At 43.2% G+C, this 25,855-nt stretch overlaps 2 protein-coding genes across 3 annotated transcripts; one reads left to right on the top strand and one right to left on the bottom strand.

Annotated features, from left to right (window-relative positions):
* Positions 1-4: 4 nt before the first annotated feature.
* Positions 5-12,772, top strand: LOC129851187 (high mobility group protein HMGI-C-like). 2 transcript variants are annotated; one of them, XM_055917557.1, is made up of 6 exons: positions 5-4,575; positions 6,595-6,818; positions 7,311-7,394; positions 7,583-7,633; positions 9,670-9,708; positions 10,281-12,772. In XM_055917557.1, the coding sequence occupies exons 2-6, from the start codon at positions 6,711-6,713 to the stop codon at positions 10,383-10,385; spliced, it is 387 nt and encodes a 128-aa protein (XP_055773532.1). In that variant the 5' UTR covers positions 5-4,575; positions 6,595-6,710; the 3' UTR covers positions 10,386-12,772. The 2 variants fall into 2 exon arrangements, 1 of the variants encoding a protein (XP_055773532.1); XR_008758939.1 differs by lacking the exons at positions 7,311-7,394; positions 7,583-7,633; positions 9,670-9,708; positions 10,281-12,772 and having other exon boundaries at positions 6,595-6,701.
* Positions 12,773-12,850: 78 nt separating this feature from the next.
* LOC129851189 (uncharacterized protein C3orf18 homolog) lies at positions 12,851-25,292 on the bottom strand. Its single transcript, XM_055917559.1, has 5 exons — positions 24,930-25,292; positions 21,631-22,109; positions 21,441-21,466; positions 14,844-14,958; positions 12,851-13,785 (listed from the first exon to the last, which is right to left on the bottom strand). The coding sequence occupies exons 2-5, from the start codon at positions 21,910-21,912 to the stop codon at positions 13,705-13,707; spliced, it is 504 nt and encodes a 167-aa protein (XP_055773534.1). The 5' UTR covers positions 21,913-22,109; positions 24,930-25,292; the 3' UTR covers positions 12,851-13,704.
* Between the last annotated feature and the right edge of the window lie 563 nt (positions 25,293-25,855).

The raw sequence follows: 25,855 nt of genomic DNA on the forward strand, positions 1-25,855 counted from the left end.
GGCAACCAGCTGCAATAGAATTGTGAGATTGCTCAATATTTGGGCATATACTGTAGCTGAACCAAAATACATTCTCCAGTTGAATTGTATGTTCACTCAACTTTAGATTTTAGGAGTTGAGTGTACATACAATTCAACTTGAGAATTTATTTGACCTTTTTGCATATTTCCCAGTGTGCCTATCGAGCGATTTGTAGTTACCACCCATGTCTGTATTTGTTAGAGACAGACACATATATGTTGTAGTCAATGGTTTTCAGTCTTGTAGCTTTCACCAATTGTGTGTCTAAGTGAATATGTTGTTTTTTAAATTAAACTCTTTATGACAGTGCATTACATAATAGATACATAAGGCCTTTCTTTGAGGGCTTAGTTACACCCTAACGCAGCAGTTTGAAACTCCTGGTTTACAGGCAAAGTGATGTGTAGTTCCTATTGGAGAACAGTTAGAGTGAGGATATCCAACAATTGGAACTTTTAATCATCTGCATCCTGCATTCAGAATTACTTCTGGAGTAGGGAAGATTGATTATTAAGACGACCTAAATCATATAAACTGGAATAGCCATCTCAGAACTGGGTGCAATAAGTCCAACTACTAACACATTGGATTAGTTTAGAAAAATGTATGTTTGTGTAGCATAAGAGGAATCAACCAATGTGCATGCAAAAACACAGGTATTGAAACAAACAATTCTGAAAATCAACCTGCAATAGAGCATGCTGGGCAATATAATAATGATGGCTGTTGTTTTGAGCAAAAATGAACTTAATTATTTTTAATCGGGAGGTGCTGGAACAAAAAGTGAGCGCGAGAGGGGGGTGACTTGTGGAGTTCCGAGGTACCGGAACACATGAGGATAAAAGTTACCTTTATAATAAAGCATTGCATACATTTCATTGCATATGCGTAGTGGCATCGAGCAGTAGAGTAAAGGCACTTACAGAAGCTGCACACATGGGGAACATTTTTAGTAGCCTGGGGTCTGGAAAAATGTGTCCTTTTATAAACGCATTTCATACAATTCTACATAATTTTACATGACTGAAGACTTTGTCAGAATCTTTTTTAATACCGCACAAATGATCGAAATGGCAGGCTACTTTGACACTGACAAGCTAAGAATCTGAGATCAATAAAAAGGACCTTGTCTTGAGTCCATCAATAGCCTAGGCCTCAGTGTGTGGAGACAAATATTGTAGGCTACAATATGAGGAGGAAATTATAATCCTAATAGTGCTTTCCAGTTTCACTGACTCACCCAAAGATGAGCAGCTCACTTGCTAGTGATGGCCTGTGAGCTCGTGCCGAAAGCCTCTCTCTCATTTGTAAAACAATATTTGGAAGTTGATCAAATATTTTTGTAGCCTACAGCATAGTCTTCTCTAAACCTGTGTTTTCCCTCAATTGTATTTGAAATATTGTGAAAGGCCTGTTTTGCCTGCCTGCTGTTTTTTCACTGACAGATTTCTTGTTTGTTCCAGACTGTAGGCTATTCCGTGTTATTGGGTTACAATCCACAGCTAGGCAAGCTATTGATCCTCTGTGGCAAAATTATTGGCCTTCCCGAGCTGAAAATCAAATTTTTCACATTGTTTTTTTGTGGGGACAGGAGAATTAAGAGGTAAATCGAATTAACTTTGATCACTTTTATTCTAGTTTTTACAATGCAAAAAGTTAACATTATTTTTCATGCCAGGAGAGGTACCGGATCTGGCCAAATAGGTTCCGTGACAAAACAGGGAGGTGCTGGATCCTGTTCCGGCAAGATCCGGCTCAAATTAAGCACTGAATTTAGGTCACTTTCAGCAGAGTTTGATGAGTAAACAAACTTTAACATATTAGCTCGAATTCTTGGTTTGAAGTCCCTTCAACTCATAGAATAACGCAGATTAAACAATTGTTTACGTACAGTGTAGGACCTATTTTCATGGTATTGTACAGTGGTGCAAAAAAGTATTTAGTCAGCCACCAATTGTGCATGTTCTCCCACTTAAAAAGATGAGAGAGGCCTGTAATTTTCATTATAGGTACACTTCAACTATGGCAGACAAAATGAGAAAAAAAAATCCAGAAAATCACATTGTAGGATTTTTAATACATTTATTTGCAAATTATGGTGGAAAATAAGTATTTGGTCAATAACAAAAGTTTATCTCAATACTTTGTTATATACCCTTTGTTGGCAATGACAGAGGTCAAACGTTTTCTGTAAGTCTTCACAAGGTTTTCACACACTGTTGCTGGTATTTTGGCCCATTCCTCCATGCAGATCTCCTCTAGAGCAGTGATGTTTTGGGGCTGTTGCTGGGCAAAATGGACTTTCAACTCCCTCCAAAGATTTTCTATGGGGTTGAGATCTGGAGACTGGCCACTCCAGGACCTTGAAATGCTTCTTACGAAGCCACTCCTTCGTTGCCCGGGCGGTGTGTTTAGGATCATTGTCATGCTGAAAGACCCAGCCACGTTTCATCTTCAATGCCCTTGCTGATGGAAGGAGGTTTTCACTCAAAATCTCACGATACATGGCCCCATTCATTCTGTCCTTTACACGGATCAGTCGTCCTGGTGCCTTTGCAGAAAAACAGCCCCAAAGCATGATGTTTCCACCCCCATGCTTCACAGTAGGTATGGTGTTCTTTGGATGCAACTCAGCATTCTTTTCTATTTTTTTTTTTTTTTTTCAAATTTTTATCCCCTTTTCTCCCCAATTTTTGTGGTATCCAATCGCTAGTAATTACTATTTTGTCTCATCGCTACAACTCCCGTACGGGCTCGGGAGAGACGAAGGTCGAAAGCCATGCGTCCTCCGAGGCACAACCCAACCAAGCCACACTGCTTCTTTAACACAGCGCGCCTCCAACCCGGAAGCCAGCCGCACCAATGTGTCGGAGGAAACACCGTGCACCTGGCCCCCTTGGTTAGCGCGCACTGCGCCCAGCCCGCCACAGGAGTCGCTGGAGCGCGATGAGACAAGGAAATCCCTACCGGCCAAACCCTCCCTAACCCGGACGACGCTAGCCCAATTGTGCGTCGCCCCACGGACATCCCGGTCGCGGCTGGCTGCGACAGAGCCTGGCAACTCAGCATTCTTTGTCCTCCAAACACGACGAGTTGAGTTTTTACCAAAAAGTTCTATTTTGGTTTCATCTGACCATATGACATTCTCCCAATCTTCTTCTGGATCATCCAAATGCTCTCTAGCAAACTTCAGACGGGCCTGGACATGTACTGGCTTAAGCAGGGGGACAGGTCTGGCACTGCAGGATTTCAGTCCCTGGCGGCGTAGTGTGTTACTGATGGTAGGCTTTGTTACTTTGGTCCCAGCTCTCTGCAGGTCATTCACTAGGTCCCCCCTTGTGGTTCTGGGATTTTTGCTCACCGTTCTTGTGATCATTTTGTCCCCACGGGGTGAGATCTTGCGTGGAGCCCCAGATCGAGGGAGATTATCAGTGGTCTTGTATGTCTTCCATTTCCTAATAATTGTTCCCACAGTTAATTTCTTCAAACCAAGCTGCTTACCTATTGCAGATTCAGTCTTCCCAGCCTGGTGCAGGTCTACAATTTTGTTTCTGGTGTCCTTTGACAGCTCTTTGGTCTTGGCCATAGGGGAGTTTGGAGTGTGACTGTTTGAGGTTGTGGACAGGTGTCTTTTATACTGATAACAAGTTCAAACAGGTGCCATTAATACAGGTAACGAGTGGAGGACAGAGGAGCCTCTTAAAGAAGAAGTTACAGGTCTGTGAGAGCCAGAAATCTTGCTTGTTTGTAGGTGACCAAATACTTATTTTCCACCATAATTTGCAAATAAATTCATTAAAAATCCTACAATGTGATTTTCTGGATTGTTTTTTCTCATTTTGTCTGTCATAGTTGAAGTGTACCTATGATGAAAATTACAGGCCTCTCATCTTTTTAAGTGAGAGAACTTGCACAATTGGTGGCTGACTAAATACTTTTTTGCCCCACTGTAACTGTATGAGCTGCAGTATCTACAGCTACACTTTTTGAAAACAGAGTTCCAAAGGGGTTCTTCGGCTGTCCCCATAGGATAACCCTTTGAAGAACCCTTTTTGGCTCCAGGTAGAACCCTTTTGGGTTCTATGTAGAACCCTCTGAGTGTAGTGTAGCCTACAGATGTAAAATCTTAATTCGAGCCAGGTTGATACAGCAGGAAAATAATCCTGCAGCAACAGGAAATGTAAATAATTGCGTGGATTATAATTATTGGACATTTTTGTAGGGGTTGATACATTTTTCATAAGGGAAAATCAAGTCTGAAATGTCAAAATTACAAACTTCAGAAGACTTGTTAAACTTCAAATACAGTACAAGTTGAAAATGTCCTGAATAGCAGGAAAGTTCTCCTGCAACAGGGTGATCAAATTAAGAACCTACATCTGTATGATGCCCATCACTCATAAGTGGGTGGTCCAATGAGCAAGGGGCGTGTTCGACTGTTTCACCCCTCCTCTATGGTAGAGAAAGTATGCAATGTTCCTATATGATGCAGCTCCAACCCCCATCATACTTCAACTGGGGTATTCGTGACTACGAGGATACGACAGACAAACGTAAGATCACACACAGACTGAGTGAGATAGAGGGGAAGAGGGAGAGAGAAAGAAAGAAAGAGACATATTGTTAGTTCATTCCAAGATAAACTTTATTCAATTAACTGTCTGTAAGATTAAGAAATCGTTAGACTAAAATATAGACTGAATAGTAAACTTTCCTACAATTCCATCGGTGTTTTTATTAGGTAGTCTAGTTTAACAATAAAACCAGCTGGTGGGAGCAAGGTAGGTGAAGCATTTTACCCTTCCTATAGGCCTGCCTACAGGCTATCGTTTATTTTTCTACAGTAACATTGTTGCTATTTTTCTCTTCAATTTCATTAATATGTTACTACTCAATCGTGTATTCGGATCATTCAGATTAAGTACAACGGTTACCCGCAGACAAACTGCTGTCCTTCGATTCGATATGATTTGCTCTCTACCTGCATCTTCTGCTGTAAACACATGGCTTTCGCGCCGGCTGTAAATTAAAATAAACTCATACAGGTTACGTAATAATTATGTAAAATTAATTGAATATCCCTTTTAAACATGTATTGACGATGCAGTGTAGGTCTACGATATAGACTATGCTGTAAAGATAAAAATGCACAAATAGTTTACTTTTCTCTTGTGTGATCTACTGTATCGTTATTATAGCCCAATGTTAGTCCTGCTCCATTGGACACCATACCACTGCTCTAACCTATATTTTATGTTGGTAAGTGGCGCCTTTTAAGTCAAGTAGACCTAATTTGTTTACAGTCCAAAGTTCAAGTTTAAAAGTATAACATAAGAGACGTGACAGTTTGAATGTAGGCTGCCTGACACACATTCTGGTAGTTTTAAAAGAATGCACAGAATGTGTTTTTATGGTTGCAGTTGCCGCCCATATGGAAAAAGTACATTCAGTCCTCCTAGTTCACTGCCAGCAACATAGTTAAACGAATCGTCTCCTGCTATGCAAAAGTATCTGTTCATAGACTTCACCTGTATTTAAAAACATTGCAGCCTACTCCTGCAGACAGACAAATTCAACTCCCAATTTCCTGCTTAAATGTATTTGTTGGTAAAGAAAAGCTACAGTGTATATCAATGCAACAAGAAGATATATCTCCTTTTTGATTGGTCTGAGCTTGAGCTTGGAATTCTGATTATGTTCTACATGTTTCTATAATTAGTCAAAACACAATTCATTAATTAATGAAGGCATGAAACGCAGATGAAACGTACATTATTCAAATCAATTGAGTGTCCTTTAATCCCTCTAGTTTTTAGTTATTAGTGAAATGAACAAAAGTAACCTGTGTAGCAGCAAAATATTTAGCACTGAATTGTAGCCTCCAATATCTGTATGCAAAGTGCAGACAATATTTGATTTGGAAGGTGAGATTTGATTTGGAAGGTGAGATTTGATTTGGAAGGTGATACAGTATTCAATTTGGAAGGTGATATTAGATTAAAGGCACATATGAACTCAAGTACAAAGTAACTGAGAAGCCCATGTTGAAAGCACTGTACATAATCACATATTCTCATAATCTAACAAATATGTCAACAAGCAGGCATGTAGCCTATATATATACAGCCTCACAGACATAGAGTAGATAACCAATAATAACCGGTACAGACTGGATGGATTAGATCTAAATGTTGAATGGGATACTGAGTTGTGAATATCTCTGCTACTTATAGTTACTGCAGACTGAGATAATGTTTCCCTACGTATGCCAAACCCCTGTCTGTGTTCAGATGAACCTGCAATGGCTGGTGCAAAGGCTTATATAAAGCAGTTCTCACACTTGCTCTGTGACTGACTGCAAGACGAAAGCAGTGTGGCCTTTCATAATGATTTTATGAGGTTCAGAGAGAGAGGAGGAAAGTGTATTTGTATCAACTTGTCCAGCCCCCAGTCACATTGGGACAATACAAAGATTATGCACGATAGTATAAACTATGTCTTTACAATAGGCCTACTAGAAAGAGGCCGCCCAAAACTGACTAGCTAACCTGAGCCCCCCTTTTACTTCCCAGGTGTCCTACCCCCTGCCATTCAAGTCTGCCCCTCCCTAACCCTCTGCCCTGAGGCCTGATCTCTGGGCGTCCATGCCCACACCCCCATTTTACTGCGCTGGTGGACAGACACAGGGATGAGCAACAGTGGGACCAAGGAGCCGTCACCACAGCGAGGCGTGGCCCAATCACCTGCCTCTACACCTCCACGCAGGGGCCGGGGTCGCCCACGGAAACAACAGGAGGTTGGACCACCACAGAACCCTCCACATACATACTTCATACACTGTACTTCATTTGAGCTAGTTTGATGAGCAGGAAAATAATCCTGCAGCAACAGGAAATGTGAATAATTATGTGGATTATAATTAATGAAACATTTTATAGGGGTTGATACATTTTTCGTAAGGGAAAATGAAGTCTGAAATTTCTAAGTGGATATTATAAACTTCAGAAGCCTTTTTAAAAATCAAATACACAAAAAGTGTCCTGCATTGTAGGAACATTCTCCTGTAACAGGGTGATCAAATTATGATCCTAAATCTGTATATGACACAATAACTGAAATATGTCACCCTGTCATAAGCAGCAACCCAAATGCACATTTTAACAACTGTGGTCTGGCATAGGTTTTCTATACAATGTTATTGAATAGAGTGGAGCACAGCTGCTTTGGCTATGGATAAAGTCAGAGTGACAACCATGGCAGTTCCTGATTTTGCTTCATCTCTCCCCAGGAGCCCACAGGCCCCCCAACTCCAAAGAGGCCGAGAGGACGACCCAGAGGAAGCAAGAACAAAGGCCCTCGTGCCACACCCAAGGTAAGATCATCTTCTCATGTTCATGGATATCGTCAACATGAAATATGCAATAAAAACAAAGAATCCAACTAGGCAGAGGAGCTGAACAGAAAATAATAACTGTAGGAATAGGGTTGTGAGTAGACATTTTGTGTATATAATAAACAATACAATCATCTCTGCTTTATCCTCCATCATTTCTGTGTCAGGAAGTAGAGCCTGTCGGGGAGAGAAGACCAAGGGGCCGGCCTAGGAAATGGGTATGAGACTAACATACAGACTCACTCAAGCACACACATGTAATGAGGCCTACTGATATGCGCCTCAAATGTACGCCCCTAGACTCCTATCTCTCTTTGTATTCTAGAAATGCACAACTTCAGTCCTTAAGGCAGTGTTTCACAAACTCGGTCCTGGGGTCCCCAAGGGGTGCACGTTTTTTTTTTCTACACAGCTGATCAAAGCTTGATGATTAGTTGATTATTTGAATCAGCTGTGTAGTGCTCGGGCTTAAAACAAAATATACACCCTTTGGGCTCCCCAGGACCAAGTTTGGTAAGTGCTGCCTTAAAATATCCATAAGAGTCTTTTTAAGCTAGAGATATATATATTTTTGCATGGGCTGTATCTCAATCAAACGCAACCGCCCAAGTCGGCCTTCCGCATCTGCGGTGGAAAGTGGCAGAGCTAAAGCTCTGTTTGTCAGACCAGGAGACATTCCGAAAATTGATCTTCTCACAAAAACTTCTGTCGTGTCCGAACAGTTTCTCCATTTTGCTCTACAACCCCCAGAAGCCTCACAGGAGTCATCTGAAGTCGATAGATTCGATGTGCCAACTTCTGTCTGTAGCGTCCAAACCGTTTGGGCTACAAACTAATATGACCCCACTATGGAAAGAGGAGACTCACAAACATGATGTTGTTCTCCGTTTTGCTCTACAACCCCCATAAGTGTCACGGGACTCTGAAGGTAACCAGGTACCATTATCAAAAATGAATGAAAGTATTGAAGTAGTTTTGTGCCCTCCAAAAAAGGGGTTAACCGTGTGTCCAAAATATAAATATATATTTCCTGAGCTTTCTTAGATCTCCTAGATATAGGACAGACACTTCAAAACCTTATTCCCTATGATTTATTTTTGTACTGTCTGTTTTGTCGTTTAGGGGGTGGCAGATAGCCTAGTGGTTAGAGCGTTGGGCCAGTAACCGAAAGGTTGCTAGATCGAATCCCCGAGCTGACAAGGTAAAAATCTGTCGTTCTGCCCCTGAACAAGGCAGTTAACCCACTGTTCCTAGGCTGTCATTGTAAATAAGAATTTGTTCTTAACTGACTTGCCTAGTTAAATAAATAAAAATAAAAATGTGTTTATGTGGGCTGTGAGCAATTTCAACAACAAAAAAATGTATACCTAAAGGGGTCCTAAAATTCCAAATCAAATAGCTAAATGATCCATGGTATGACCATCTGGCAACAATGATTTAAGGGCAATAGTGCCCTCTGTTTTTCCTGATTGGTGTCAGTAATTGGCAGGAGCATTCCCTAACCTGGTGTCCTAGTTCTGAATCATGGATGGTAACTTTGATAGGGGTGGGGGCCACAAAAAATCTGAACTAATCATGAGGGGCCGCAGTGGCTCGCAGGTCTGCTTACCCTCAACCATACCAACACATGCAGTCAGAACCAGTCCTAGACTTTTGGTGGCCCTAAGTGAAATTCCCCTCGTGGGGAAGATATGATATCTGAGTGAGAGTGACGAATAAAATCAATGGGGACCCCCTGGTTGGTAAGTTTAGGCTGACTCACCAATCAAAAATGTTTTGCTGACATGGGCTAATTGAGTGACTGTCAGTGACTGACATAACAAGATAAAAACTGCTGATGCACAGCCACATTTCGAAATTGCACCTTGTGTATTCTGCTATTCAAACTCTCAACAGTAATTTGAGATCCCGACTGAGTTGCCCATCGTTGGTCTAAATCCCTCAAACTCAACTCTGGACTTCAAAGCCATTGCTTTTCGTTGTTCACATTTAAACAGGGACTGATTTAGACCTTGGGCACTAGGTGGATGCAATTAATTATCATTTAGAACAGAAAACCGTCAGGCACCGGACCTCGTAGGGTAAGAGTTGAATAGTCCTGGTCTAAATCATTCAGTGATTAAAAGTAAACCATTGCAGCCCTTGACGATTGAAGTTGTCAACCGCTGGCCTGCATTGTGCAATGGAGAGTTTGACTGATTGATTGAACAACCTTTCTCTCTTCTTTTTCTCTCACTTTTATTCTTCTCCACAGCCTCAGAGAGTAGTTCAAGAAGTTGTCCAGGAACAGCAGGTAAGAAGGAGTACACCATAATAGGTCATATTATGTTTCTATTCTTCAATTTATCCTCTTAGCTATTGTACTTGAGCACTACTTTCATGGAGGATGAATATGAACTTCCGTTCATATAGCACCTTCTTTTAGAGAATCAACGTATTACACCAACACTGGCACAAAAAAAGAGGCCAATGTCATTCAACTTCCTCATCCATCTTATCACAATCTTCACTGCAGAACCAAGTTTCAAAGAAGTTAAAACACATTAAGAACTGAAACCATAGACAGACTCCCTTTTTCAGACACAGACATGCGAATGAGACGAATGAGTCAATGCTGAGGGGAAACCTGATATAACCGCTCTCTTCCCCTTTCTTCTTGGTTTCCTGACATAACCGTCTTCTCCCTAGCATTTCTTGGTCTCACGTACAGACCTATTTCCCCACATGTACAGAATCACTCATTTACACACTCATACAAGTATATCACTACTCATTACACAAACACATGTGCACGCAAGCACTCGCTCTCACACATGCACACATACATGTACATACTAATGTCTGTATTTTTGTGTCTTTTCACAGGGTCCTTCAGAAGAAACCGAGGAGGGCCCCTCACAGTCACAGTCTTTACGCACTGAGGCTTCACCATCTCACTCTCCAGCCCAGGAAGAGTCAGAGGGGGAATAGACAATGTGCCACAGTACTACCTCAAGGTTTGGGCAGAGACAAAGAGGTGTATACTCTTAGAAAAAAGGGTTCCAAAAGGGTTCTTTGGCTGTCCCCATAGGAGAACCCTTTTGGTTCCAGGTAGAACACTTTTTGGTTCAAGGTAGAACATTTTTAAGTTCCATGTAGAACCCTCTGTGGGTTCTACATGCAAACAATAAGGGTTCTCCTATGGGGACAGCCCAAAAAAACTTTTAGGTTCTAGATAGCAACTTTTTTTCTAAGTGTATAATCCAACCTCCACTGTCATGAGGATCTAAAACAACAGATAATAGCCCTGCTTTGTAGAACAGTAGGCCTGGTTGGGTTATTGTGCCTGGAGTCTATCCAGCCCTGTGGCTGGGTCAATCAATGATGGACATAGCTTTGGTCAGTTGATTGATTACTAAGGATTTGGTCAATGCGTGCAACAATGCAGTTTGACTGCCCAAACCCTTTCTCATGAACGAGATTGGTTGATGCTGTGTGTTTGTGTGTGCGTGCGTGCGTGCATGCATATGCATGTATGTGAGCACGTACATGTGTGCGTGTATGTGGTGATAATGGTGGTGGGATGGTGGTGATAATGGTGGCGATAATGGGGGTGATAATGGTGGTGGGATGGTGGGGGAAGGGGTTTAAAAAGAAAAGGATGCATTTCAAACAGCGGCTGCTGGGACAAGAGTCATGACCCAATTTACCTTATGTCTGTCCTGATTGTGAAGAAACACAGGGATATTTTGTTAGATATACATTTGAATACATTTTACATTACCATTAACATGAGCAGAAATAAGTCTAAACTCAACAGTGTCCAATTGACATGACATCGGACCACACTCAGGTTTTGTATTTACCTTTATCTTCTCAATACACTCATTAAAACCTCAGGTATTTTGCCTTAATGTAGCTATGCATTTAGCTATTCAGAAACATGTCATTCTACTCAGTTATGATATCATTCTATTTTATTGTGTATAATGCATTTCTGATTTGTTTTTTGACATTCACAATATGACTTGACACACAAACCTCATTCAGACCTCAACTCACCTCAGCCCCTTTACCTTTCAATCTACCTCAGTCACGGAAAAGCAGAGAACTCTTATAGCCTCTCCCCATGCCAAAAAAACGAACACACACACATACCTACTCAGGATACTCCCATACGTACTGTACCCGCTAGCCTCACACTCTCCCTCCCACTTCCATGCTGACAAACTCTTTAAGTGAGTCCCAGCAGAAGCCTTTAGTAGCTCTGATGAAATGTCTGTCATGAGAATTGGTCTATCTACAGTACCTAGGTTCAAAAGGACCCAATATTTTACTGTTTGCTGTAGTTTTTACTTATGTTTTATTTGTTCTATCACAACCTCTGTGAACCCTTACATGCTCCCCTCTTAGCTTTTTACATAAGATACGTCATAATTTAATTTCATGTTCTCACTTTCACACTGCAGATATGTTAGATTAACAACCATACCATTTGATGAATTGATGTCAGTGACATGTGAGACATGAAATAGTGAGATAAAAGTTAACATTTAGTATTTAGTATATGTAGTATATGCATTTAGTATATGTATTTCTGGAGAGGGTGGACTTGGCCACATGCAGTCTTTTTCTGTCAGTTGCAAGTTTCTAACCTATACTCTGTCTTTTTCTTGTTAATTCACCTCTTTGGCTGGAATCACTGTTTGCCATGTGGACCAGGTCTGAAACGAGTCTGTTTTTGGCACTGAACACTGTCCCAGAGGGGTGGCTGACTGATTTTAGCTTTGCTTATCCCATGCGATCTTATGAGACCTATAGAACATATATCTGCTGTCCACTCATCTCACTAGGTTCATAACAGCATATCGTACAGGTAAATAAACCCGAAGTACTGCATTGTGATGTCAGTAGAAGTGCCTCCTAACCTAACGTCATACCTCAGCAATGTCAGGATATCTACTGTCTATATTATGTTGACAGTGTTGCTCTATGAGCTTACTGATATAGATACAGTATATTCAGTGTGTGTGTGTATATATAAGAACACATATCTTAGGAGTTTGTCATGTGCTTGTTGTAATGCTTTATGTACAAGGGCTTTTAAATATTGAGTAGTGTAGTTGGGTCCTGTTATCTTGTAACATCTCCAGTTTTTAAGCTTTTCATATTTTTTGCAACATTTGAAAATGTGTCCCTTTCATTTCAGTCTCCTTGATCATACACTTCATGAAGATTTATTTTCAATGTAATCCATTTTAACTTGAATACACAACTCAAAAGGGTGTTTTTTAGTTTGCCTCTGATCTGTCTCGCTTTATGGTGTGTTTTTGCATGAGTGTAGAGGTGCTGCTTGGTCTGTCTGTTACCAATAAAAGTATCACATAGCTATGTTCGTTTGTCATGTATTCATCAAAAAGTAGCAGCACAATAAGTGGTCGTCAAAATACTGTTGGTTAAATACTGTATCTTTAAGTGTATAGAAACCAATGTTGCTGCTTTATTACTTGTTATAGAGGAAACATACTAATACTTTATTACTTATAGAGGAAATATACTAATACTTTGAGGGCAAAGGGAGCGATAGAGACAGAAGTGCTGAAAGACACATTTTGGATGTGTGGACAGGGGTATAGTAATTTACAGTACCGCAGGCAATGTCCTCCAGATCTCCTGATTTCTAGTTCTCCAATGTGTAGAATGTCCATTCCCTCGTTGTTCCAGGTCTCTAGTCCACCACCATTATATAAGCAGTAAAAAGTCTACATTTTTGCATAACCGTTTTAGAGGAGTCTCTTCTCAAATGTGGTTGTCTACATTTAGCAGCAAAATACGAACATGTGGAAATTAATACATTCTAGACAAAGTTTTCAATGAAGATGGATGTAGGAGTTCTACCACCAATATCACTTAACTACAGAGAAAGACAGTGATCCAACAAAGTGATCCAACACTACCCTTTAAGTATTTGTGCAACAAATAACAACAGGTACAAAATCCTTAGTTCAATACAGTTCACCTAATTTCCCCATATATCCCACCATAGTCACTGGAGACAACTTAAGAACTGTAGACGATGTGGACTAATGACAATGATGGCAGAACCTCACAGTTAAACTATGACTACGTTACAACTTAAACATCAGAATTCCCTTATAGCCCAGCCTGAAAAACATCCCCCAGACATCTGTATGTTTCCATGGCCTTCATTCCAGTTTTCCTTTTTTTCCTGAGCAACGTATCTCAATGACGGAATAGCTAGTCCCCTTCCCACTCCCTCCAGTCCCCTCTTATGCATTTAAGAGTGTAGTTATGCATTGAGACCGTTGGCTACGTCCGTGAAGACCAGGCGACTGGGCCTCTGTGTCGTCCCCTGGGAGGTCGTGAGAGTCTGGGGGGTGGGGGGGGGGGGGGGGGGGGGGGGGGGGGGGTGTTGACTGTGAGACACAATAGTTGCCATGGTAATACTAGAATCATCCACCATAACTTTGTAATGCCATGGCCATAAGGGGTCATATGAACAGATTTTTCCTTTTGGAACCAATGAATAATGAATCTTCCACTGCTGTGATTGCTTATAACATTTGTTTTAGTAATGTAGCGTTAGGGAAACAAATCAATGGGTGGAGAAGTGAATTGAGTACTTAAGATATCTACTGTATGTTAATTTGGAAGAGATAATTATGTAGTATTTGTCAGTGTAAAGAAAACCAGTACTGCCACACACATATTGTTATAATCACATGCATAGCCTAGTCATGTTAATCACAAGGGGAAAATTAGGAAATCAATAATTTTGGGACATTTAGGAGCAGTGAGATGAGAGTGATAGGCAGTAATCAACGTTATTGATGGTATTAGGCACACAGAGAGAAGATGTGAAATGAGGGTATAGGTGTGTGTCACTCCAGTGTAGTAGAAAAGGTTGTGCATGTGTTTACAGTGGTATTCTGTTGTAATCTTTGAACTTGTTGTATGTAAATGGAGAATAATTAACACGGCAAGGTCCACACGTAGTATTTAAGTGTTTTTTGAAAGGGTAGCTTAAGAAAAATGCAACAACAGACACAAATTAGACTTTACCACATTACTTATTTCCATTTTGCCTATTGTCAAAACTTTCAAGAAAAATTTCAATTAATATGAGTATAAAATAGCAACTGGTTACTGGTAATGTAAGCACTGTAATCACAAAGCTCTGTTGGAGTACATTAAGATGCTCTGAACCTATAGATTTATGAATCCTTTGTAGATAAACATAGATGAGATCCAGTAAGATCCAGTAACTGTAGATCAGTGAGCAATAGATCACTGCAGGTTATTAAAGCTGAGTCTAAACATAATGTAACCATCAAGACTTGTATCATCGTAGATCTACAGTAGAGGATCAGTATCACTAAAGAGGGGAGTGTAGCCGGGGCACTGCTTCAGACCTGTGTCATATACTACCTTGTTATTGGGTCCTGTGAGGTTGTGGTCCAGTAGTTCCTGTTCCAAGTCATCCTGTTCCTCTGCCGGGTCAAAGTTATACATGGGCATCAGCTGGTGCCTCAGCTTCTCCAGTCTGAATAGTGAACACAGGGCAGGAGGAAAGTAATAGTTAGAAAAATGCATCTATGTAGTATTGAAACCTTTAATGAATTGTTAGAAACACATTACATTTTAAATGTTGGTCATTTAGAAGACACTCTTTTCCAGAGTGACTTACAGTTAGTGCATTCAAAAAAAAGTAATAACTATAAACTTGGGTTACTATACAGATCTAAGAATGGTTTTACTATATCCATTCAAAATCATTTACTAACCCAACTGCTGCTTCCTATCCTACACTATGGTGACGTCATCTATCAAAACAAAACCAAGACCTTACTTTGTGAATTAGATGTCATTTATAACAATCTTTTCAGATTAATTATTGGATGCCGTTATAAGACTCATAATTGCACAATGTATGAATTACTAAATTGGCTGTCACTCCAAAACAGAAGACAGTAGTTGCCTTATACTTTTTATTTCATTGTTATTATCATTAGACAGTAGTTGCCATATCATTGTTATTATCATTAGACAGTAGTTGCCATATCATTAATATTATCATTAGACAGTAGTGTCATGTTTTTGATCATCATGTCTTGTCCCTGTGCTTCCCTCTGCTGGTCTTATTAGGTTCTTTCCCTCTTTTCTATCCTTCTCTCTCCTCCTCCCTTTCTCCCTCTCCCGCTCTCTCTCTATCGTTCCGTTCCTGCTCCCAGCTGTTTCTCATTCTCCTAACGACCTCATTTACTCTTTCACACCTGTCCCCTATTTTTGCCCTCATTAGAGTTCCTATTTCTTGCTCTGTTTTCCGCTTCAGTCCTTGTCGGATTCTTGTTTGATGTTTGCTGTTCAGTGTCCTTGTTCCGCCCTGTCGTGTTTTTGCCTTCATCAGATGCTGCATGTGAGCAGGTGTCTAGTGGTCGCGTCTCCAGTCGTTCATCTCTACTGACGAGAGGATTTCAGTTTTCCTGTTTTGTTTTTACCTTAGATATATCAGGAGTATCGTTTTTTTCTAAGACTGGAATAAAGACTCTGTTTCTATTATGTCGCTTTTGGGTCCTCCTTCATCAGCATAACAGAAGAATCCGACCAAGAATGGACCCAGCGACTACGGATTCTCGCAAGACTGCCATTGAGATCCAGGGAGAAATGCTCGGTAGACACGAGCAGGAATTGTCTGCTGCTCGTCATGCCGTTGAGACCCTGGCCGCTCATGTCTCCGATCTCTCAGGACAGTTTCAGAGTCTTCGTCTCGTGCCACCAGCTACTTCCTGGTCTTCCAAGTCTCCGGAACCTAGGGTTAATAACCCACCTTGTTACTCTGGGCAGCCCACTGAGTGTCGCTCCTTTCTCACCCAGTGTGATATTGTGTTCTCTCTCCAGCCCAACACATACTCAGGAGAGAGAGCTCGGATCGCTTACGTCATATCGCTCCTGACTGGTCGGGCTCGGGAGTGGGGCACAGCTATCTGGGAGGCAAGGGCTGAGTGTTCTAACGTTTATCAGAACTTTAAGGAGGAGATGATACGCGTTTTTGATCGTTCTGTTTTTGGGAAGGAGGCTTCCAGGGTCCTGGCTTCCCTATGTCAAGGTGATCGATCCATAACGGATTACTCTATAGAGTTTCGCACTCTTGCTGCATCCAGTGACTGGAACGAGCCGGCGTTGCTCGCTCGTTTTCTGGAGGGACTTCACGCTGAGGTTAAGGATGAGATTCTCTCCCGGGAGGTTCCTTCCAGCGTGGACTCTTTGATTGCACTCGCCATCCGCATAGAACGACGGGTAGATCTTCGTCACCGAGCTCGTGGAAGAGAGCTCGCGTTAACGGTGTTTCCTCTCTCCGCATCTCAACCATCTTCTCCCATCAGCTCAGAGACTGAGCCCATGCAGCTGGGAGGTATTCGCATCTCGACTAAGGAGAGGGAACGGAGAATCACCAACCGCCTTTGTCTCTATTGCGGTTCTGCTGGACATTTTGTCATATCATGTCCAGTAAAAGCCAGAGCTCATCAGTAAGCGGAGGGCTACTGGTGAGCGCTACTACTCAGGTCTCTCCATCAAGATCCTGTACTACCTTGTCGGTCCATCTACGCTGGACCGGTTCGGCTGCTTCCTGCAGTGCCTTGATAGACTCTGGGGCTGAGGGTTGTTTTATGGACGAAGCATGGGCTCGGAAACATGAGATTCCTCTCAGACAGTTAGGGAGGCCCACGCCCATGTTCGCCTTAGATGGTAGTTCTCTCCCCAGTATCAGATGTGAGACACTACCTTTAACCCTCACAGTATCTGGTAACCACAGTGAGACCATTTCCTTTTTGATTTTTCGTTCACCTTTTACACCTGTTGTTTTGGGTCATCCCTGGCTAGTATGTCATAATCCTTCTATTAATTGGTCTAGTAATTCTATCCTATCCTGGAATGTTTCTTGTCATGTGAAGTGTTTAATGTCTGCTATACCTCCTGTTTCTTCTGTCCCCTCTACTCAGGAGGAACCTGGTGATTTGACAGGAGTGCCGGAGGAATATCATGATCTACGCACGGTCTTCAGTCGGTCCAGAGCCAGCTCTCTTCCTCCTCACCGGTCGTATGATTGTTGTATTGATCTCCTTCCGGGGACCACTCCTCCTCGGGGTAGACTATTCTCTCTGTCGGCTCCCGAACGTAAGGCTCTCGAGGATTATCTGTCTGTTTCTCTCGACGCCGGTACTGTGGTGCCTTCTTCCTCTCCCGCCGGAGCGGGGTTTTTCTTTGTTAAGAAGAAGGACGGTACTCTGCGCCCCTGCGTGGATTATCGAGGGCTGAATGACATAACGGTTAAGAATCGTTATCCGCTTCCCCTTATGTCGTCAGCCTTCGAGATGCTGCAGGGAGCCAGGTTCTTTACTAAGTTGGACCTTCGTAACGCTTACCATCTCGTACGCATCAGAGAGGGGGACGAGTGGAAAACGGCGTTTAACACTCCGTTAGGGCATTTTGAATACCGGGTTCTGCCGTTCGGTCTCTCTAATGCTCCAGCTGTCTTTCAGGCATTAGTTAATGATGTACTGAGAGACATGCTGAACATCTTTGTTTTTGTTTACCTTGACGATATCCTGATTTTTTCACCGTCACTCGAGATTCATGTTCAGCACGTTCGACGTGTACTCCAGCGCCTTTTAGAGAATTGTCTCTACGTGAAGGCTGAGAAGTGCGCCTTTCATGTCTCCTCTGTCACTTTTCTCGGTTCTGTTATTTCCGCTGAAGGCATTCAGATGGATCCCGCTAAGGTCCAGGCTGTCAGCGATTGGCCTGTTCCTAAGTCACGTGTCGAGTTGCAGCGCTTTCTCGGTTTCGCTAATTTCTATCGGCGTTTCATTCGTAATTTCGGTCAAGTGGCTGCCCCTCTCACAGCTCTGACTTCTGTCAAGACTTGCTTTAAGTGGTCCGGTTCCGCCCAGGGAGCTTTTGATCTCCTCAAGAAGCGTTTTACATCCGCCCCTATCCTTGTTACTCCTGACGTCACTAAACAATTCATTGTCGAGGTTGACGCTTCAGAGGTGGGCGTGGGAGCCATTCTGTCCCAGCGCTTCCAGTCTGACGATAAGGTTCATCCTTGCGCTTACTTTTCTCATCGCCTGTCGCCATCGGAACGCAACTATGATGTGGGTAACCGCGAACTGCTCGCTATCCGCTTAGCCATAGGCGAATGGCGACAGTGGTTGGAGGGGGCGACCGTTCCTTTTGTCGTTTGGACTGACCATAAGAACCTTGAGTACATCCGTTCTGCCAAACGACTTAATGCACGTCAAGCTCGTTGGGCGTTGTTTTTCGCTCGTTTCGAGTTCGGGATTTCCTATCGCCCGGGGAATAAGAACACCAAGCCTGATGCCTTATCCCGTCTCTTTAGTTCTTCTGTGGTTTCTACCGACCCCGAGGGGATTCTTCCTGAAGGGCGTGTTGTCGGGTTGACTGTCTGGGGAATTGAGAGACAGGTAAAGCAAGCACTCACTCACACTGCGTCGCCGCGCGCTTGTCCTAGTAACCTTCTGTTTGTTCCTGTCTCTACTCGTCTGGCTGTTCTTCAGTGGGCTCATTCTGCCAAGTTAGCTGGCCACCCCGGCGTTCGGGGTACGCTTGCTTCTATTCGCCAGCGGTTTTGGTGGCCTACTCAGGAGCGGGACACGCGCCGTTTCGTGGCTGCTTGTTCGGACTGCGCGCAGACTAAGTCAGGTAACTCTCCTCCTGCCGGTCGTCTCAGACCGCTTCCCATTCCTTCTCGACCATGGTCTCACATCGCCTTAGACTTTATTACCGGTCTGCCTTCGTCTGCGGGGAAGACTGTGATTCTTACGGTTATCGATAGGTTCTCTAAGGCGGCACATTTCATTCCCCTCGCTAAGCTTCCTTCCGCTAAGGAGACGGCACAAATCATCATTGAGAATGTGTTCAGAATTCATGGCCTCCCGTTAGACGCCGTTTCAGACAGAGGTCCGCAATTCACGTCACAGTTTTGGAGGGAGTTCTGTCGTTTGATTGGTGCTTCCGTCAGTCTCTCTTCCGGATTTCATCCCCAGTCTAACGGTCAAGCAGAAAGGGCCAATCAGTCGATTGGTCGCATTTTACGCAGCCTTTCGTTTCGAAACCCTGCGTCTTGGGCAGAACAGCTCCCCTGGGCTGAGTACGCTCACAACTCGCTTCCTTCGTCTGCTACCGGGCTATCTCCGTTTCAGAGTAGTCTTGGTTACCAGCCTCCTCTGTTCTCGTCCCAGCTCGCCGAGTCCAGCGTTCCCTCCGCTCAGGCTTTTGTCCAACGTTGTGAGCGCACTTGGAGGAGGGTCAGGTCTGCACTTTGCCGTTACAGGGCGCAGACTGTGAGAGCCGCCAATAAACGTAGGATTAAGAGTCCTAGGTATTGTCGCGGTCAGAGAGTGTGGCTTTCCACTCGTAACCTTCCCCTTACGACAGCTTCTCGCAAGTTGACTCCGCGGTTCATTGGTCCGTTCCGTGTCTCTCAGGTCGTCAATCCTGTCGCTGTGCGACTGCTTCTTCCGCGACATCTTCGTCGCGTCCACCCTGTTTTCCATGTCTCTTGTGTCAAGCCTTTTCTTCGCGCTCCCGTTCGTCTTCCCTCCCCCCCTCCCGTCCTTGTCGAGGGCGCACCTATTTACAAGGTACGGAAGATCATGGACATGCGTTCTCGGGGACGTGGTCACCAGTATTTAGTGGATTGGGAGGGTTACGGTCCTGAGGAGAGGAGTTGGGTTCCATCTCGGGATGTGCTGGACCGTTCGTTGATTGATGATTTCCTTCGTTGCCGCCAGGGTTCCTCCTCGAGTGCGCCAGGAGGCGCTCGGTGAGTGGGGGGGTACTGTCATGTTTTTGATCATCATGTCTTGTCCCTGTGCTTCCCTCTGCTGGTCTTATTAGGTTCTTTCCCTCTTTTCTATCCTTCTCTCTCCTCCTCCCTTTCTCCCTCTCCCGCTCTCTCTCTATCGTTCCGTTCCTGCTCCCAGCTGTTTCTCATTCTCCTAACGACCTCATTTACTCTTTCACACCTGTCCCCTATTTTTGCCCTCATTAGAGTTCCTATTTCTTGCTCTGTTTTCCGCTTCAGTCCTTGTCGGATTCTTGTTTGATGTTTGCTGTTCAGTGTCCTTGTTCCGCCCTGTCGTGTTTTTGCCTTCATCAGATGCTGCATGTGAGCAGGTGTCTAGTGGTCGCGTCTCCAGTCGTTCATCTCTACTGACGAGAGGATTTCAGTTTTCCTGTTTTGTTTTTACCTTAGATATATCAGGAGTATCGTTTTTTTCTAAGACTGGAATAAAGACTCTGTTTCTATTACGTCGCTTTTGGGTCCTCCTTCATCAGCATAACAAGTAGTTGCCATATCATTGTTATTATCATTAGACAGTAGTTGCCATATCATTGTTATTATCATTAGACAGTAGTTGCCATATCATTGTTATTATCATTAGACAGTAGTTGCCATATCATTGTTATTATCATTAGACAGTAGTTGCCATATCATTGTTATTATCATTAGACAGTAGTTGCCATATCATTGTTATTATCATTAGACAGTAGTTGCCATATTTTTTTAGTTACTAAGTGTTCTTTGTTTGTTTCAACATTTCAAATAAATAAATATATAGCTATATGAGACAACCACATATCATAATCATAGTAAGTCAATTTTTCCTAAAATAGTAATCAGCTAAGTCAGTGCTAGTAGGAAAAGAAAAGTGTGAGTGTTATTCTTTTTTTATTTTTTAGGGGAAGGGGGGACACCGTGGGATTTAATCAAGATACTTGATTAAGGTAGGTTTTCAGAAGTTTTCAGAATATGGGCAGGTACTCCTCTGTGCTAACGTCAGCTCGTTCAACTTTTGTGTTCCCAGGACAAAGATTACTGACATTTTTCTCTTAATGCTATAATTATTTGGATATGCATGGAAGGTAGCCCACCCTTTCACAAATCTGGCTGATAACTTCAACTCTTATATAATGAGGAATTTCAAGGAACTTCCTCACCTCTTCCGTTTCCTGATATACAGCATCTGGGAGTGGGAGACGTGGTGGGGCACAGAGAGTCACACATATCATTGTTAATTAGATAAGAGGAGGAAATTCAACTCATTCATACTGTGTACACTGTCGTGACAAACAGACATATTTTGTGGGCATGGAAACTAGGTAGTGACTGAAGCGATTGCTTTCTTACCACGACCAATGTCAGGCCAATTACAGTGATGATGCCAAAGGGCAGCAACACCATGCCCATCTCAGAGCCCTCGAGCTCCAACTCTGGCAGCTTGGTGGCATTGAAGCTTGTCTCGTTGGTTGTTGTTATAGTAATGCTAGTGGTCATGAGTTTTGTCCTGGACTCTGTGACATTCTCCTGTTCCATCCTGGCGTCCGTTGTAACAGTGAAAATAGGGGTCATGGAGGTGCTGGAGACAGTGGAGAGAAAGCTAGCGGTGGTCTTGGCCGTAGTCATATCCATGGTTTCAGCTAAGAGGAAACAACAAAGTCATGTGGAGAGTTGTCTTGTTGTGTCCCACTGCTCTGCTTGTCTCAATGTGACTCTTGTCTGTATCTCAGGTGTGTCACAACAGCCACAGGTTGGCTCTTTCTGGACTGAGGTCTGCTGAAGCATTAGGAATGCATTGAGTACACCAGAAGACACTCTCCAGGCAGAACCTGAAACAGATCATTTAACACCGTCAGATCAGAAAACAAACAAACATATTATGCACACTACAATAGCATATCATATGGCTTGGTTGGTTGTAGGTTGGTTTTGTGTGTGTGTAGCATGTTTGAGGTCTGAAATACACATATGTCAAACAGGAGGGCACTTTCATTCTGATTCTGATCAAGGCAAAACCTCTGATCACCTACTGAACGCACCCAGGTGTTAATCTTTTTGTGAAATACTGAAACAAATTGGCACCAAGGTGCATCCTCCATAAAAACTAAACTAGATGCAAAATATTTGTGTGTATTTTTCACAGTGCTCATGACATGACACGATGTTCGCCTCGTAGAAGTGTGTATTTGTAGAAACAGATAAAAGCATATACGTCCCCACCCCTGGTTCCATCAGATTAAACCCAAGAACCTGTTGTGCCGACAGGGCAGCAGTGGGTGTTGTGGGCAGGATGTGGGCACCAGAAGCAGAGAAAAGGGTGGCAGAACATAGCAGAGAAAATACAGAGGAAAACCAACCCTAAGAAATTCAGCACACTTTGTTAGGCAATGTGTCAGAAGGTGTGCTGTTTACACAGTCGCTCCAAAGTTTGCACACATACAGTAGCACTGCACAACCACACACACACCACCCTTTATATAGTTTATATAGTATTTGCTTATGATGATTTATAAAGCATGCACAGTATATAAACCTTATAAAGGGCTAGTGTAGGCTTCATTAAGCCTTCATAAGATATCATTAAAGTGTGAGCCAGAGGGTCAGTGTATTGACATGCTGAATTCTGCCATGTACAATAGTATGGCAGACATGATACAATCTACTATAGTCTCACACAAATAAAATAAAATTGTATTTGTCACATGCTTTGTAAACAACAGGTGTAGACGAACAGTGAAATGCTTACTTAGTATGGGCCCTTCCCAACAATGCAGAGAGAAAAATATAGAAACAATTATAACACAAGGAGTAAATACACAATGAGTAACGATAACTTGGCTATATACACAGGGTACCAGTACCGAGTGGATGTGCAGGGGTATGGGGTAATTGAGGTAGATATGTTCAGGTAGGGGTAAAGTGACTAGGCAACAGGATAGGTAATAAACAGTAGCAGCAGCTTATGTGATGAGTCAAAAGAGTTGGTGCAAAAAGGGTCAATGCATATAGTCAAGGTAGCTATTTGGTTAACTATTGATCAGTCTTATGGCTTGGGGGTAGAAGCTGTTCAGTGTCCTGTTGGTTCCAGACATGGTGCATCGGTGCCGCTTGCAGAACAGTCTGTGATTTGAGTGGCTGGAGTCTTTGACAATTTTTTTAGCCTTCCTCTGACATTGCTTGGTATAGAGGTCCTGGATGGCAGGGAGCTCGGCCCCAGTGATGTACTGGGCCGTACACACTACCCTCTGTAGCGCCTTGTGGTCGGATGCCAAGCAGTTGCGATACCAAACACTGATGCAGCCAGTCAAGATGCTCTCAATGGTGCAGCTGTATAACTTTTTGAGGAACTGAGAGCCATGCCAAATCTTTTCAACCTCCTTCATGACTGTGTTGATGTGTGTGGACCATGTTAATTCCTTACTGATGTGGACGCAGAGGAACTTGAAGCACTCAACCCTCTCCACTGCAGCCCTGTCAATGTTGATGGGAGCGTGCTCGTCCGTCCGTTTCCTGTAGTCCACAATCAGCTCCTTTGTCTTGCTGACATTGAGGGAGAGGTTGTTGTCCTGGCACAGCTCTGCCAGGTTACTGACCACCTCTCTATAGGCTGTCTCATTGTCGTCAGTGATCAGACCTTCCACTGTCATGTCGTCAGTAAACTTAATGATGGTGTTGGAGTCGTGCGCAGCCATGCTGTTGTGGGTGAACAACACCATAGTGCTTGGAAGAAGACTATGGTGTTGAACACTGAGCTGTAGTCAATGAACTGAATTCTCACATAGGTGTTCCTCTTGTCCAGGTGGGAGGGCAGTGTGGAGTACGAAATAAATTGTGTCATCTGTGGATCTGTTGGGGTGGTATGTGAATTGGAGTGGGTCCAGGGTGTCTGGGAGGATGGTGTTGATGTGAGCAATGACCTTTCAAAGCATTTTATGGCTACAGATGTGAGTGCTACGGGGCGATAGTCATTTAGACAGGTTACCTTTGCGTTCTTGGGCACAGGGACTATGGTGGTCTGCTTGAAACATGTAGGTATTACAGACTGGGTTAGGGAGAGGTTGAAAATGTCAGTGAAGACACCCGGCAGCTGATCGGCACATGCTCTGAGTATGCGTCCTGGTCATCTGTCTTGCCCCGCAGCCATGTGAATGTTAACCTGTTTTAAGGTCCTACTCACATTGGCTATGGAGAACGAGATCACACAGTCGTCAGGAACTGCTGGTGCTCTCATGCATGGTTCAGTGTTGCTTGCCTCGAAGTGAGCCGTGAAAACAAAGACACATGAGCCATCGCCGGTCCCACCTCAGAATGCAGCCTGCCAGCTGTCTGTCTGTTTATTCATATAATGAGGAACATGTGCAGTGCAAGATCTCAACCAATCACAACCCAGAGCCAGTCTCAGCCTTTGTCACTGTCCAATTGGAGATCAAATACAGTACAAAGACAGTCAACATAACATTTCCATAATATAGCACGTTTCTCAAGTTAATCATCTCTTATTGTCCTTTTCACACCATGAAATGTTGCACAGTGATCATTCCTCTGTAAGTCAATAAGTATAAATACGGCAAACGCCTGACTTTTAATCCTGCCAACATGACATGCAAGCTCGTCTTAATTGCCCTCCCAGATTAGGGGTATGTACCTACCTTTCCTTGATGTGATTTCCGCAATTTTTTAAAAAAGGAGCCGTAGTAGGTAGCCAGATAGAGGGGTAATATCCTAGGGAAAAGGAACGTTTCCCCTCTCTCTACCCCTCCTCTCTCTACCCTTCCTCCTCTCTCTACCGCTCCTCCGCTTATCCCTTCTGAGGGGGTGTTTACATGGAAAACACTTTTTCTCACCTCCTGCTCCACTCCAGACATAGCAAGCCGACCCCTGGATGATTCCCCGTCTATCTCTTCTTTAGATCTGTTCTCCTATCCTGGCCCTTGTGTTTCAGATAACAGTAGCCGCTCCAGGGATGCTGCAACCAGAGCCCTGTGATCCAAAGCTCCCTCCCCATCCCTCCTGTGATAGGTCGGCTGGGGTGAAAGCAGCAGCTGGCGTTGGCTCTCTGAGCCGTCCATCTGGCTTTATAGGGATGAGAAGGGGATTTAATGGTTGGGGAGACCAGATGCTGTCAGGCCAAGACGGATGATTATATCCGGGTGGCTGGCCTGGGGAAATTAACCCTATGATGTCACATCCTCTAACAGGCAAGGGACTGGGGATTCTCAGTGAGGCAAATGCGCTTTCAATCAAGCCCTTTTAATTCATAGTACAGTTAGGTTGTAAGGATTTGTTTGAGTTTTGTAATTTTGAGAAATCATACATATGAGATACTATATTTTACGCCAAAGGTCACCCATAAGAATTCAATTCAATCAGTCAGCACACAACGCAGTAATAGCCACATCTTTATTTTAATGAAAACATCTGCATACTTGAGGACCAATATTGGGATAAATTGTCCTGTTTTATTATAATACATTATCAAAACAGGTGAAGCATGATGTTCAGGACAGTAACCAACACGGTCAACCCTGACCAACATAATGTTCTCTCTTCATTTCTGGCTTCTTTGATTCACTTA

Source organism: Salvelinus fontinalis, chromosome 3 (genome assembly GCF_029448725.1).
Source record: "Salvelinus fontinalis isolate EN_2023a chromosome 3, ASM2944872v1, whole genome shotgun sequence".
Lineage (NCBI taxonomy): Eukaryota > Metazoa > Chordata > Actinopteri > Salmoniformes > Salmonidae > Salvelinus > Salvelinus fontinalis.

Bases quoted from the DNA above. Each gene is read 5' to 3' on its own strand.
- LOC129851189 (XM_055917559.1), bottom strand. From the start codon at position 21,912: ATGGATATGACTACGGCCAAGACCACCGCTAGCTTTCTCTCCACTGTC. The intron at 21,467-21,630 runs GTAAGAAAGCAA...TCCCACTCCCAG, and splicing joins TTGGCCTGACATTGGTCGTG to ATGCTGTATATCAGGAAACG. The intron at 14,959-21,440 runs GTGAGGAAGTTC...TTCACTATTCAG, and splicing joins TATATCAGGAAACGGAAGAG to ACTGGAGAAGCTGAGGCACC.
- LOC129851187 (XM_055917557.1), top strand. From the start codon at position 6,711: ATGAGCAACAGTGGGACCAAGGAGCCGTCACCACAGCGAGGCGTGGCC. The intron at 6,819-7,310 runs GTTGGACCACCA...ATCTCTCCCCAG, and splicing joins GCCCACGGAAACAACAGGAG to GAGCCCACAGGCCCCCCAAC. The intron at 9,709-10,280 runs GTAAGAAGGAGT...GTCTTTTCACAG, and splicing joins AAGTTGTCCAGGAACAGCAG to GGTCCTTCAGAAGAAACCGA.